At 39.6% G+C, this 16,157-nt stretch overlaps 1 protein-coding gene across 8 annotated transcripts in view; it reads left to right on the top strand.

Moving 5' to 3' along the window:
- ldb2a (LIM domain binding 2a) overlaps positions 1-16,157 on the top strand; it is a 100,831-nt gene that overhangs the window by 76,208 nt on the left and 8,466 nt on the right. For 4 of the 8 annotated variants that reach the window (XM_044363947.1, XM_044363948.1, XM_044363943.1 and 1 more), the window contains 5 exons: positions 2,393-2,515; positions 6,936-7,019; positions 11,678-11,801; positions 13,931-13,984; positions 14,756-14,904. In XM_044363947.1, the coding sequence (XP_044219882.1) occupies positions 2,393-2,515; positions 6,936-7,019; positions 11,678-11,801; positions 13,931-13,984; positions 14,756-14,904 (534 nt within the window). The remainder of the gene's footprint in view (positions 1-2,392; positions 2,516-6,935; positions 7,020-11,677; positions 11,802-13,930; positions 13,985-14,755; positions 14,905-16,157) is intronic. The other 4 variants (XM_044363945.1, XM_044363946.1, XM_044363942.1 and 1 more) reach the window with 4 other exon arrangements.

Genomic DNA, 16,157 nt, shown 5'->3' on the forward strand with positions numbered 1-16,157 from the left:
CTTAGGTACAAGACTAGGAGGGGCAGTGATAAGGATTTCTGTTTTTTTCTGCATTTAGCTGTAATACCTTGACTCCACTGGGCCTGGCTGCGTCGCGTTCTGGCTGCGACGCGGTTTTGTTCCTTCCTTCGCGGTCATACCCCACTGCGAGAATTTCAGAGGTGGAGTGTTTTGCTTTGGCAGAACCAGAAAGAAGAGCGCCACCCTGGAGGGGAGGGGGAGCCAGGGACCAGGCCAGTCATGGCAGCAGTGGTGTCATAAAATTTTGGGATTTTCCACTTCCAAGATGAACGTCTCGTCGTCCATGGTGACAAATATCCTCTGACTGGTTGACTTCTGGCCTGGTGCAACCGGTTATAACATGTTTATGTAGTGATGTGACCGGATGCTCTATGCTGTTGCTTTGTCTCACTTCCTGCCCGACTCAATCTGCTCTGTGCAGCTTGACACAGCTTCCATCAAAAATAGACTAGGCGCATATGTTTAGCGCAGTGGAGAGACGCTTCTTGGACACTTCTGAAACGCGCTGCGGTAGCCGCTTCACAGCCGGAGCGCAATGCAGCTATGCTCGATGGAATCAAGCTGTAAGAAATTATCTGCTGTCCAGTTTTTTATAGCACTTACACATTATTTAAAACAAACAATTTAGCTATGTTTTGAAGGTTAAGTGAGACGTACAATTGAATATCATCTGCGTAGCAGTGATAGGAGATACCTTGAAGTGCCTTATTATCTGTCCAAGGGAAGGCATATACAAGGCAAACAGAAGAGGACCAAGGACTGAACCTTGGGGCACACCACAATACAGAGTTTCGGATGAGGAGGCGAAGCTGGCAACAGAAACTGCAAAACTCCTATCAGAGAGGAGAATCACTGCAGGGCTGACCCAGAGATACCCACCGACCAACCAAGATGCAGTGGTCCACCGTATCAAAAGCTGCACTGAGATCCAACAGCACCAACACCAAACATTCTCCTGTGTCACCATGCATCAAGATATCATTCAAGACTCTGAGAAGAGCCGTTTCTGTTGAGTGCAACCAGCGGAAGCCAGACTGAAACATATCAAAGCTATTATGCTCTGTCTATTGCAGTTGTGAGCTGCTTAGCAACCACTTTTTCTAAAATTTTGGCTACAAAAGGAAACCTGGAGATGGGCCTGTAAATTTGAGGTAGAGAAGGATCAAGGTTTGATTTTTTGAGAAGTGGTTGAATAACAGCTTGTTAGAATTGAGCAGGGACACGGCCAGATAAAAGAAAGTTGTGTATTATGGAGAGCACAGCACAACCAATAGAGCCATAGTGGAACAAAACTCTCTCTATATGTACTTATTGTAATCTCAGGAAACACACCATTGCACACAGAGTGAGAACATTATACAGTATCCACATTTTCCGTCGAGACAGCAGAGAAGCAGCTCTATATTCAGGCTTTTTTGGAGCAGTCGAGCTTCTATTTATTCTTTTTTTTTTTTTTTTTTTTTTTACTGAATGTGTTGGAGTTAGCGGTGGAGCACGTGACTGGCAGGGGTAGGTGGGTGGGTGGGAAGTGGGGGATGAGGGTGGAGGGATGTGGAGGGGGGCGGGCGGTGCAGTATGACCGCTAGCCTCTTTCTTGTTGATCCTCAGGAGACCATCTGCGCTGGGGGCATTGATTAGAGTGTGTCTGGTGGGATTACATCTTTGCCGTTGCCATGCCAACTAATCAGCTGATTTTTTTTTCCCTCTCTGTCTGTCTCTCCATTTCTCTCTCTCTCTTTCTCTCTCTCTCTCTCTCTCTCTCTCTCTCTCTCTCTCCTCACTCTCTCTCTCTCCCTGGTTGTCACAGCAACGAAATACGGGAGAAGCGCAAGGGCCCCGGCAAGCGCTGCATTCAGCTAAAGGGGCGAAAAAATGTTTTTTTCCTCTCACTGTTTCTCTGTCTTCTCTCCTCTCTCTCTTTCTCTGTCTGTCTCTCTTTCTCTGTCTGTCTGTCTCTCTCTCCAGCTCTCTCTCTCTCCATACTCCTAATTGGCAACTCTCTGACCTGAAGTTCTTTTGTCTCTGGCGTAAACATACCCCTCTCCAGATTACATTTATTTTCACATTTTAGAAATAGCTGGATGGTTGAGAGGCCCAAGGACAGATGCTCTGAATGAGGGAAGCGAGCAGAGTAAATATTGGGAGCATAATAGCTCGCTCCATGTTACAAAGTCCTTGAACAAATTCCAAAACCTAGAAGAACCCCTTCCAGCGTTTTTATGAAAATCACACCTGGCCAATAAACACTGATTTCTTTTTGTCTCCATCCAAATCAGCTGACAGCCGCCTTCCGGCCAGTTAAAGATTCCTGAAAGAGATATCAGGCTGAGGAGAAATGTAAAATAACACCAACTATGTGATCTTTGTCCAGGTTTGTACAGAGGGTCGTTTGATACTGGAGTTTGCCTTTGATGATCTGATGAGGATCAAGACATGGCACTTTACCATCCGGCAGTACCGAGAGCTCATCCCCCGCAGCATCCTGGCCATGCACGTAAGTGTGACATCATTAACACACAACAAAAACTCAGATCTCAACGTTTAGGTGTCACTTTTTGAATCGCAACGAGGGTCTGTGCACCCTGCCAAGACACTTTTTAGAAGCTATTCATGAGCATATGAAATTTAAACGCCAACAAAGCAGTTTGGAGGGATTTTTGCAAACCAATTTATTTGCAGACATCAAAGGCCACCGAGGATAAAAAAAAGGGCCCTTGTCTGAAAAGGGGGAGAGGGGGAAAAAAAAAACAAGGTCGAATGAATAATCTGCTTAATTCCACTAAGTGTAACACACATTTAGTCACTGGAGCCGTGGAGTGTGCTAGCTTGAGCTAGCAATAGGTCTTCTATTTTCAAATTATTTTGAACTGAAACTGCATAATAAAAGAAAATATTTCTACTGTTGCCAGGGAACAAACATGACTAATTTTTATAAGCAAATATATATATATATATATATGTATATATATATATATACCAATGTGAATATATATACACACATACATACACACATGTAAACCTGTGTAAAGCTGTATATATATTCACGTTGGTCACACAGCTATGCAGTGGTGCATTTACAAGTTTCAAGGGCCCAATGGTCATGCAACCCCCTTAGTAAGTAAATGACAATGAGCCAAGAAAGAAAAATCTAAAGTGCTCTTAAGGCCTTTACACATTGGAGGCATTTTTTTTTTTCGAGCCATTGATTCGCACATCAATATATTTTTTTGAACTGTTGTTTTGGTCATGAGTACTTTCACACAGAACACGAATATTAAGTGGCAAAAAAGTGATGTAATTATTTTTTTGGAACATGGTCGATTTTTCTGAGCTTTCGCACTGCGAATAAAGGCACCAATCTATTCGCAATCAACGACACGTCACAACTCCTGATGACAACGGACCTGTTGCTCTTGTGTTTTTCTCATCATCATGTATTGTATGACAAAGGACACAGAGGAGTCTATTTCTGTCACGTTTAGTGAAGCATAATCTGCACAGAAAGCTGTTTAAATCACACAAATAGCCTGCTGTATGTGAGAACTTATTTACCGTATCTACACTGATTGATCAAGGCTCCCAGTCTGTCTGTGTGAGCTTGTCTGTTTCACTACAGGCAGATTCCCCTCACTCGCTACGGTGGGAAATAAAATCAATGAATCAATAAATACAAACACTGTCGATTTCTTCTCATAGAGGTGACATGAAAACTATTTTGGTTCAGTAAATTTCTGCTGTTAGTAAGCGTGGTGAAGGCAGTTTAGTCGGCCACACTCCTCTCAGCTCCCCAGGAACTGCTGCTGACAGACAGCTGCTTCTGTGGACGACACCCCGAACGCAGGTCAGAGATCGTCATCATCACTGGATGACGTTGAATCCGTCATTTTTTCTGAAGAGTGAGCTGTTTCAAATTCTTTCACAAATTCGTGTTTCTGTCGCAAATTCGTATCGCTGCCAGTAGGAATAGTTTTAATGCTAAATATTCGTAGGCGAGTATTTGGCATTTTTGTGTCATGTAGTCATCACATCCCTGGTGTTTAAAGGCCTTTGCATGGGTTTTCCTTCTAAGCAGTTATATGCAGTACAGTTGCTTTCCATGCTGCTCCTCCCATTTGCTTTATAAATAAAACAAGATTCCTTCCTTCAGTATTTTCTATTTACCCCCATGGACTTAAAGGTGTGTGTAAGAAGCAGCTTTGCCTGTATAGCCAGCCTCTTTTTTGGCCAAATCTTCATATGAATTTCACTCACCAATAAATTGGCCCCTCTGGGTATTCACACTAATTCCTGGAGAGTGGAATATTTTGGGTATTGTGGGTCCTGGCCAGATCTTCAGTGGTTTTGTGCGAGTGAGTTCACTCTTTTGATCGTTGCTTGGACTAATGAAAGCAGATACAGACACAGGAAGGCCCACTTTTTGATGTGAGCCGGACTACTACTGCACTTCTTCACCATCCCTAAAGATTAAGTGTTTGGAAAAGTTTGCTTTTATCCAAGTCTCCAAATGTTTAGAAAGAAGGGAGCTGTAACTGATACTGGCAATGACTGACTGATGAGTGATTCCTCAGATCAAGTTTGTGTTTGTGAGATGGAAAGAAATACTGGAAAGAGTTTACTTAATAATTAAGAGTAAATACAACAACATGATGTAAACACCTACTGACTGTAAGGAAAAGTACGTCCTTTCAACACAGTTTAAAATCGACTCAAATTACTTAGAAACCAAAAACCTGTGAGGACAAGGGGAAAGAGTAAGTGTTAGTAAAAAAAAGTGCAGTATGAGAGAAACATATAGATATGTCTTCCCATGCCTGCTTTACATTTAATCATTGTTTAGGTCTACAAAAGCACTTTTGACATTAAGTAGCTTACCATAAAGTCTCAAATAAAAGCTAGCATTCGGTCTCAAACAGCCTTGTCACACACATCGTCTCCACAGACTGTTTGTCATCACTTTATTGTCATTGTTACTCTGCTACTGACAAAATTTAAGCTTCATAACAGTGAAGTGATTTCAACTGTCAATTCAGCTCTGTAATAAAATGTACAACACCATCGTGTCTGCACTTCCTCTAACGCCCACTAGATGCTGACTCCAAAAACTCAGACTGTACTGAAGTCAGTAACAAAAATTGTCAATCCTATTTTTTCCACATGAAATGTTGGTACTAGTAGTTGATTTTACTGTTTTACTGTTTACTGTTTTACTGTTACTGTTAACATAATAATAAAAAAAAGCAGTGGTGGAGGAAGTACTCAGATCCTTTACTTTACAGTAACAGAATTTAACACGTAAAAGTACTGCATTCAAAATCGTACTTACAAAAACTGTACTTCAAGTATTATGAGTAAAAGTATTTGTTGTGTTGATGTTATATGAATATTATTACTAATTCCTTAATGTGGAATGTGTGGATATTTGGTTGGGTACCTTAATCCATACTATTGTGTCATATATTACAAACTCATGGTATGTTTTGTATGTAAAATGTGTTTTAATACAACTGTGGCTGTCAAATAAATGAAGTGGAGTGCAATATTTCCCTCTGAAATGTTGTAGAGTTAATAAGTAAAATATCATAAAATGGTACCTCAAATTGCATAAAAAAAAATACCTCAAAATTCTCCTCATGTACAGTACTTGAGAAAATGTATTTAGTCACAGTCCTCTACTGACAAGCAGCATCCTGACTTCTCTCGCATTAGGTTTGATTCATGTACTGTAGATGCCCACTGACATTGTCTTCGCTGTTTAAACTTCCTATTTGGCCCACCGCCATGCATCTTGAATTCTGAATGTGTTTTTCTAGAGTTTGTACTGGGTTGTTTGTCTTCCTCTGGCCTCTTGAACCGAGCGTCTCTGTTGTCCCTGCACCATATGTGCCAGTATTTACTTGTGTTACTTCACAAATTGTTGATACATCGCTGCACCAGCGCTGCCAAGACAAATTCCCGTACAGTATGTTTAGCCTAATTCTACTTGATGAGTAAAGTAATTCAGATGCTGATCCGCTGGCTGCCAATAATGCACACTAGTTCATTTCTCCTGTCATTCACGTTGGTCTGCTGACGGTACAGAAGAACTCCCTCGCTTCCCTCTTGACTTTCTCCACACAGAGATGCGACAGGAGATAGAATCATGCATTTTTCATGAGGCGGTGAATGCAAGTGTGCTCACTGCTTCTCCTCAGTCTGGGCTCTGTTTTGGTCTGTCAATACCTACAGCTTTTTTATGATTTGACTGCTTATTCTTGGAGTGGCAAACAAGCTTGGTGAATAATCATGTGTCTTCATTTTTTTTTTCCAATCAGATTTCGTTCTATAATTGCCATTTTTGTGTGTGTGTGTGTTTTTTTTGTTCATTGTGCAGTTTTGATGGTCAGTTCTTAATCTTTTGTGGCAATGATGCAACTGTCAACGAGACTACATCACTTAGTAGCGACGCTTGGAATAAAAGGCTGGGAATTATTGGCTAGTCTTTTAATAACTTAGCATTATTAAATTAATTTTCCCTGCAGCCCAGACCCTACATACTCTATATGCACTCAGCAACATCATCAAATCAAGAAATGGAATGAAAATTGTGTGTAATTTTTAATTGAACAACAATAAGTAATGTTGATTAATTAGTTTGACAATAGTGTTAAAAATGCTTCCATTTACCTTCTTCTTATCCTTAAATGACAACACTGCAGTAACAATGTTAAGCACTTGCATTTATGACTTGAGGGTGTGAATGTGTCGATTGTGCATATCCAATGAACGCCACTTAGCCTAATTGCTTTTAGATCATTAGTTTTAATTAGTCATATTCAGCTAAATGCAAACATAACAATATACATGCACAATACATAACCTATATGTGCATTTGCCCTTAATTTTCATTTTGCTGCTCTTTCATTTCTCTGCTTCAGGCACAAGACCCTCAGGTGCTGGAACAACTGTCCAAAAACATCACTCGCATGGGTTTGACCAACTTCACCCTCAACTACCTCAGGGTAAGGGTTGTGTGTGTGTCTGTGTGTGTGCACGTGCATGTGCGTGTCTGACAATGTCTATGACTGTCATTCTGCTTTTGTGTTTGCTCTGATCTCCTCAGACTTAGTGCACACAGAGAAACAATTCATGTCCAGTTTTAAACGTTATAATTCATATTACTCATATATTCTGACTAAATCTCTTATATTTATGTATATTTATGTTCTTCATGCAGAATATCCATTTTTTGTCATAGTTAATAAGGTCCATGACATGTTTATATAGCATTCTCTACAATAAGTCTGTGATATTTTATTTCAAATATAGATCAGTGTTTGAATATTCAAGTTTCAATGAGTTGCATTTTCAAGATATGCTTTCCTGCTTTCTCATAATCAGTCTTCAGTTTGTTTAAGGTCATATCGTGACTGTATATGTAACTATTTTTCTCTTTTTTATTTTCATTTTTTACTGGAATTGAAAGCTTATGCTGTTATTTATGTGCCAAACACGTTTTATGACTCTTGGGCGTTTGAAACCTGAGTGTATAATTTCAAAAGTGCATGGCATCAAAACAAAAAAATAAGCACTTATTTCTTCTTTACTCTCTCCGTATACATGTTTTTCTACCTGACCGCAGCAATTTAATTTACGGAAATAGGAAGTATAAGCCGGCTGAATACATTAGTGATTATTTCACAGGGTTTTGTTTGTGTTTTTCAACGCCATAGTTGACTGACAGCTACTATTTCCAAATGGGAGAACAAGAGCGAGAGGGAGAGAGACGGGGAGAGAGAAGAATTAATTGGATACAGAAAATTAGCATAACATTAATGAACGCTCCCTGTTGAGACTCATAATTGTGAAATGGCGCGCGAATCGGGGAACGGCACCTCCGCTGCTTATAATAACTGAGAAAAACAGAGAGAGGGAGAGAGAGAGGGAGCAGGGTGGCTGTTTTTGTTTTCCTATAACAATGATTTTCGATACAAAAAGCAACTGTAATGCCACTGAAAGAGAAAGCACATAATTCAAGTATCTGTAATTACACACTAAAGATTTAGCTTCTGTTTTTTCTTTTATTTAGGTGATTCAGATGGTCAGTGCACAGCGAATAAAACAGGGATCATGCCTTGTTTTCAGACAACACACATTTCATGGATGAGGTTAAGTTGTTTGTGTCCAAACAGTCCCAGCTTTGCATTTGAAGAATGGTTCGTTCTATCGAAATGACTCGCATTGCCTCAGTGGTCTAAAACTGAAATATTTCACATAAAACCTTGTGCGTCTGGCAAATTAGGAATTGGCTGACTTTCCCAGAGCACAATGTGGTTTTATTTTAAACACTACAGAAAATATTAATTCTTAACGAGGGATTGGACTTTGTTCTGAGGTTTTCTTTAATTTCAGTAATAATGAAAATATCATAAACTACATTGCAATGCTATTTGGTTTATTGATAAACATGAGAGTTTTCCCAGGTTTGCAGTTTTGAACATTAATATGTAAGAATTATTTCATTGAGATTTTATTTTGTAAAGCAGTGGTTCTGACATTTTTTGCTTGTGACCCTAATACTACCTCAGTAAAGCATCTAAGTAATAATACCTTAACAAAGCATCCCTTTTTAGTTAGTTTCATCTGGATACTATTTTGAGGCAAGAGGAGATAAAACTACATAATATTTGACAAGCAGCAAAGCAAACATTACTGAAAAGTGTGTAAAAACAAACATAATTTGTGTAGCAGAGTTTTGATTTTCTTACTTTCACTCCAGTAATCATCTCTGGATCCCTTAGAATCATCTCATGACTCTTTCTGGGGGTCCTGACCTCCAAGTTGGGAACCACTGCTGTGTAGTTACTGTTATCTATCATGTCACACACTTTGCAAATGATATTTTCCCCCCACTGTTATCTGAGGTTGTCAAGGTAAAATACACCCTTTCCTCACATTAAACTGGCAATAATGTGTCTCTGGAAAAGGCCTTTCCCAGCATTTATCAGTCCTTCCAAAAAAGACTGACGGTTTCCTGGCTAAGGGGTTACAACCAGCCTTTTTCCTTCTCACTCACACATACACTCTGTCTTTTTTTTTTCCTTTGGAGTATTTAAACCCTTCCATGTATTGGAGCTGCCGGCTTCCTACTATTCAGCCTGAAAATAGCCCTTGTTTTCAGGCTGAGAGCCAGGGCTTGTTGGCTGAGCTGGGGAGGGATATTACTGTGTCAGGAGGGAACTATCAGAGGAGAACACGGGATTAGTCTGCTACAGGGATGTTCACTTTACCTCGAGCTGCGTGGCATCAAAACACTGCCGTCCTAACAGAGGGAATAGAAACAGACATTACTATGTTTATTCAGGGTAATTTGGCGTAAGCAGCTGAGTCTGTGTTTGTTAGAATGGCTAGTTTGAAACCCCTGACTGAACATTCCTGGTTTGAATATCCATCACGCTAAAACATTTTTGGAAGGATTCCTGGTGTTGTAAGGTGATTTGTATAAAACCCTCGAAAACTGACAGATACAGTATCCTTCAAAGCGCTGTCATTGTTTTTTTTTTTTTTCTGTTCTTTTCAGCTCCAAGCTGCCGTACAGTATGGCTGAAGTCAGGATGAGCATGTTGATTAGAATTGACATCAGAAATGTAAGGGTGGTGGGATGTTGAAGGTCAGATGAGATCATTTGAGCATGCAGTGAATGATTAACAATACTGCTTCCTCCAGTAACGACTGTCAAAGTGCCCTTGAGCAACACTAAACTCACACCTACTTCCACTGCAGCAATTTTGACCTTACATCACATTTTGACTGGGAAACTACCCAAAATACAGGCATTGGCCATATGATTTAAATTAGACTGCAACTACAACAACCGTTTGTTTGTTAGCAAGACTGATGACATTTACTACATGTTTCTAGTATGTTCTTCTTCGTGGGATTGGTGGGGTAATCACCTCAGCAATTCTTAATGCAAAGTGGGTCCAGGAATAAGGCTGTCCTCCCAAGAAAAACGACAGCATCAGTCATTTCAGCAAATGCCTAATAAGGACAGATGTTTAGGTTAAGAGACAAAGACCTCTAACGGCTGTTGTAATTATGAGTCTTGTCTGTCGGGAGCAAAAGAGGAAGTAGCGGGATGTCATTATAGATCCTTGATGGTGGATAGATGGGTCAAGAAAACATCAGACATTGACATGGGAGACCGCTAATCACATCTCCTTTTCAACCCTAACCCAACGTAGTTATTTCAATCAAACCACGACTGTTTCCTAACCCTAACCATGTTGTTTTTGTGCCTAAACCTAACTTAATCATAATCAAACAACAAATGATCTCATCCTGCTGATAGGGGCGTCAGATCAGAAAACGATTATATGTGTCATTCAGGGAGACAATGACGTATTTTGTTGTTTAATTTTGAAAACTCATCGCTTGGAATAGTAGGTCTGAGTTGATTTGGACTTGTTCTGCTGGGTAGATTTTTCAGCCCAGAAATGTGATATAAGTTTAAAATATCCATTAATGGAATCTAAGTTGTAGCTGATTGTGCAACAACAACAAGAAAATCTATTCTACACAACACCTGATATGTATTTGTGGCTGTTACAAGGTGAGCAAAGGGCTCCAATGTCAGCAAGTCCTCATACTTGAGCAAACTAATGTGGGTTGTTTCTCAGTTCATGCCAAAACAACATATGATCTTGTGTAGACACAACAGCTTGTGCTCATGGTCACAATTGGGGTAAGATCAGTAGTTTCTTACTTGTTACCCTAAAGAAAACCAAGTAGATGATGACATTTCATTACAGTTTTTTAGTTTGCTGAAAACATTAATTGTAGATAAGTATAAGTATAACTGTCAAATTTTTCAAGACAGAAAAAAAGGTTAGGGAAAAAAACAAAACAGTTAAATCCAGTCAGAGGAAAACACAGGGCAGGTTGCCTGGAGTTTGATCCCAAGATTTCTTCCCCTGTGATTGGTCCAGCACTGTAGACAGACCAGTGATTGTCCAATCATCATCCTCAGATGGCACAGACAAGCATCTGGATGGTTGCTGCTGCTGAAGAAGGCGGGCTGACCGGCTTGTAATGTTATCCAGATGTTATCTGGATAAGCTAAGCCTGATGTATTCAAGATGACAGGCTGACCCCTGGTTCCTCTCAGTGCAAATCACCAGAGATTTACAGTTTTCTCCAGACTGACTATTGTACTTGGGGCCTTTTAACTGGAGAATATTGTTGGAGCACAGTGTGGGAACGAGGGACCATTGTGTGTGTTTGTTGGGTGTGTATTCTCGCATGAATGTATGTATCGTACACATTTTGCTGTGAGTTGTAAACAGCCCAACAAAATGCTGCTCATATTAAAATGTATCCGCCTGCCCATCTTTCTCTCTTTATCTGTCTTTCTTGTGCTTCTCTCTAAAGCACTTGACAATAAACCTGTTTTTTAAAGGTACTTTATTAATAGTGTCCATAAAAACTAGATTTACTGCACAATTAATCACTTAAAGTCACTCTGTGGGTGATTAATTGAGCAGCAAACACAGCCTTTTTATGGGCATTGTTTGCTTTAGCTTGATAAGAGCCGCAGCAGTCAACAATACACCGTTCTCTCATCAAATGTTGAATAAATCTACCTTAACTGAACGTGTGGTTTGTCCTGTTGTGTCTGCAGTTGTGTGTCATCCTGGAGCCAATGCAGGAGCTCATGTCAAGGCACAAGACCTACAACCTCAGCCCCCGCGACTGTCTCAAGACATGCCTATTCCAAAAATGGCAGAGAATGGTAGCCCCACCAGGTAACTACCTACTATGTACTGCTAAAACATGTCTTTACTGTTCAAAAGTCGGTTGAAAGCAACAGGTGTGGATAGCTTTTTTCAGTAAAACACAGAATTCAGACAAATATGGGACATGGACCAATGTGAAAATATGTGTTTTAGGTTTTATTCAGCAAAGATTTTTATGAAATCTTTATACACCTGCTTTGCTGAACAGTCCAGAGAGTTCTCGTCCCAAACAGTGTCAAATCCAAACTGGATAAATGCAACAGAAAATCATTTAAATTTTATAAAATGTTGTGGATCCAATCTTAAGTGTTAATGTTTCCTTTACAGAGGTTTTAAGTGACTTCCTTTCCTTTAAAAAACAGCTTTGATTCACTTTTAATTCTGTGCCGTCACTCACTTTGTAGGAATATGAATATTTTTTCTCAAGACGGTGTTTTTATTGCATCATTTATGTTTCCAAATTTGCCATTATATGTCCTAATCCCTTAAATATGTTTTGCCTGTCAGGTATGTGAAATTAATCAGAATTCAGGGCTGCCTCTTGAATCTCAACCTCGCCCATCTTAACGGGCCTCTCAGCTTTCTATGATTGATGTTTTAAGGGTGGTTTTTGAAAAGTACCAGGCTTAAATTGGCTGTGCTGTCTTAAGCTGGGGAGAAGTAAGCCGAGTTTTTTTGGACACATTGTAGTGGCTGCAAATTACAGCAATGCTTAGCGAGGCGTGACGAGATGTCTTTAAAAACCAACACCAGTCAAAAAGCCTTTGACTCAGACCTGTGTAACTTTAATTAAGAGTGCGGGGTGTCATCAAACTAGTAGATCCTGCTCCCCGGCCAGCAGCTCCCAGGCGTCGACAACGTTATTCAAAGAAAAGAAAAAACAGAGAAGAAAAAAAAAAACATGGAAAGCATTTTATGAATATAAAGTTGTTGGAAAAAGGGCTCTGGTATTGATGGTTAATTGTGCACAATGGAAAGAGAACACAGCTTGGTATTAAATGCTGTCTGGGTGATGCAGTTGTCATATATATAGCATTATGTGTGATTTATAATAAACAGCTTTATGTGGGATATTGTTTAATTTAAAATGCAGTCTGTGTTATTCAATATAGTTAATTAGGGAGTTCTGGTTTTGAGTCCATAAGTTGGTTAAGTTTTTAAATATTAAGTACAGCAAGACTGATGTGTCCTTCATGTCAGTCCTCCTCACTTAAGACTGTTTTTCAGGGTCATTTCATGTCATCTATCTATATTTTGACATGCAGTTTGTCTGAACTTTGCAGTTTAGCTTGAATTGTGGTTTTCCTTATTGGTGGCGTGTTATTCCCCTTTTTCCTGCAATTCTTCTCCAGCCTGGAAACTGGTTGGGATTTAGCCAGGAAGGAAGCCACAGGCACATTTATGCTCTGATAAGTCCTTTTGGTGGAAATGGAAGTGATTTTAGTGCGTCACCGGCACAGCATCGAAGGAAACCAGTCGGATAACAGAAATGATTGTCTCTGACAATAGGCCCGGTTTTTGCACACACGTCTGTCAAAGTCAGGAATCAAAAGAGGAAAGATACTGATTTCCCTTATTTTCTTGCCTCTGATTTATAGTTTCAGTTTTGTTTGTATCATGAGTTGCTGGTTGTTGTAACAGAATATGAAAGCATCTCCCTTGGTGTGATTAGTAAGAACCTCGAAAAATGTATTTCATTTTCAAACATCTGTTTGAAGATCACAGCAGTGTTTTCTTGTCTCTCTTGAGATTAAAAGGAATAATGTTTTCTAACAAATGTTGGCAGAATTTGCAAAATCGTGTATTCATAAATTATGCACTACATAAATTATTTTGTAAATACTAGAAACACCAAGATCTCTATTTAACCTGTGTCAGTACTTCATATCTTTTTAATAATAATGTTTTCACTTGTGGTTTAATTGCACCGTCAGGAATTATGTATAGCTCATAATTGGAAAAACATCTTTCATTAAAGCATAAGTTTCCCAATGGTATAAAGTAGCATCTGTTTGGCTTTGAATGTTCACTTTTTTCCCTCACTTTTCTGTTTCTCTGGTCTCATTCTGTCTTAAGTGCTTTTAAGAAATTATTCAACCACCTGAGTAAAATAAAACTAATTTTGGCTCCGGTTTCAGCTGGACACCCACAGAACTTCAAAACGGAAATATTTCCCACAAATCACAAAAAAGGTATCTTTTCTCTTACGATGTCAATTTTCTGTAGTCTGACAGAAAAGCAGCATTCTAGTTGCTCGATGGAATGCCATGAAATACATTTTTGTGTGTTTTTAATGGATGCTCAACTGCATGTTACAAAATATTGCTAATACCTTTCATAAATAACAAACACAGGTTACATGTGCCAGTTAAATGCGTGTTCTCAAGCACCGGCTAACACATAGTGATTAAAACAGTAACACAACCAATCTCATCTATGGTGATGCATCAAATGTGCAACAATGGGTACGGTATAAAATCATATTCAGTAAGACAAACACAAATGTGCTTTCTGCCTCAGCAGAGCAGTTTTAATCTGGCTCATGCTATTGAGGAACATTGCAATCGGTGCAGCACCGAAATCATTAACAAATTTACATTACGTTGAGCATCAGGGTCCATTGTAGAGCATTTATGCAAATGATACAGGGGTTCTTTCTTACTAGTGCATGTCTTGGGAGATGTTAATTCTTGTGTGGTTTCACCTCTGAAGAAAACAAAGCATGGATCATTGTAGGCTAGTCACTCTCCTCTGTGTAACGTGTGCTTTCGTTTACATGTGTTCTCTTTGCATGCATGCATGTTTACAAATATTTTGTACAATTTTTGTCTGCACGCCTCTGCATCTGTCTGAGCCTGTACTATATGACCTCAAACAGACGCACACCCACAGCACACAGCCCCACACCTTGTCTCCGTCTGTATGCATTATGTTCTTGGCATTGCCTCTGTTTCTCTTTGCTGGTCGCGCCAAAGCTGAGCCTGCCCGACAGACAACCACGAAGAGGAGGAAACGGAAGAACTCAGCCAGCAGCGCCAACAGCAGCGTGGGCACCACCGCCAGCAAGAAACGCAGCCCCGCCACCAACTTCAGCCTCTCCAGTCAGGTACCTGTAAGCATCAGCTCCACTCGGTTTGCTTCCTCTTTTCTTTTTTTCTCTCTAATTCCACATGCATGTTTGCAGGGTTACAAACAGGCACGAGAAATTCCTAATGGTATTGCAGCTATTAGGTTTAATTTATTTGCCCGAATGAGGGAAAAAAAAACACCATGAGAGGAGGGTAGAAAGGAAACTCAAACCTGTGCGGTGAGACAAAGAATCCCAGAGGGACTTGTATGAAAACATCTCGCCAAAAGACAAAAGGGAAAATACATCAAATTTCATAAAGAGTGACACAAACGACATTAAAAATCATCAAAGCAGAAAATAGTACAAGAACAACTAAATTTATAAATAACAAGTAAAGTAAGTAAATAAATAAAAGGCTTCCTCTGCAGCTTTGCTGCAGGTAGTATAGTATCACTTACTGGCAAAATAACTACTTCCATAATTTTCTACCAGTTTCTCTCTGAGCATACTACATGCACTTCAGAATATGTATGTTTAAAAAGACCCAGTTGACCTCGTTGCTCAACCAAGTGGTCGTAGCCTCAAGGTTTTAAAAAATATATATGTTTGAATCTCAGCACCAAATAGAAAAAAATGGAATGGGGAAAGTCACACTCTGCCCTCTCACAGCCACCATCCTTGAAAATGCCCATGAGCAAGGCATTGAACTCAAAACTGCCCAGAGGACCGGTAGCTTGTACTCTGCAGCTCTGCATGTTGTAGAAACATATTTAACAGGGCGCTGCTATGAAAGAGATTCTCAGCTGACTTTTCCTGGATAAATAAAGGCTATGATTAAAAAAACAAACAAAGAAATCAAATACTGAAAGAGCTTCATATGTCCAGTAGTTCTTACTGCAGCCACTTTTGTAACATTTGGTAATTGAGTGATAGTGTCTGTCTTGGGGCAAGAGCAGGGAGGGCTTACAAGAGGGTTTCTGTTTTCAGTAACATTTGTAGTTAAAGTGAGTGATCAGTAAACTCTTAACTGCTCCTGTAATACTGCTCTGTGGCCTGCAGAAGAAGCTGGACATGATAAGAAGCTGAAGCGATCAGTCAGTTCATCTATAATTCAATCAACAGAAAAATAATCAGAAACTATTTTGGTAATCGATTTATCATTCAAGTAATTTTTTAAGCAAAAATACCAAACATTCCCAAGTTCACGTTTCTAAATTGTGAGATTTGTTGGTTTTCTTTGTCTTGCGTGAAAATACAAAACAAGCAGTTTGATGGCAATTTGATGACAAAAAAGG

This window comes from Thunnus albacares, chromosome 10 (genome assembly GCF_914725855.1).
Source record: "Thunnus albacares chromosome 10, fThuAlb1.1, whole genome shotgun sequence".
Classification (NCBI taxonomy): Eukaryota; Metazoa; Chordata; class Actinopteri; order Scombriformes; family Scombridae; genus Thunnus; species Thunnus albacares.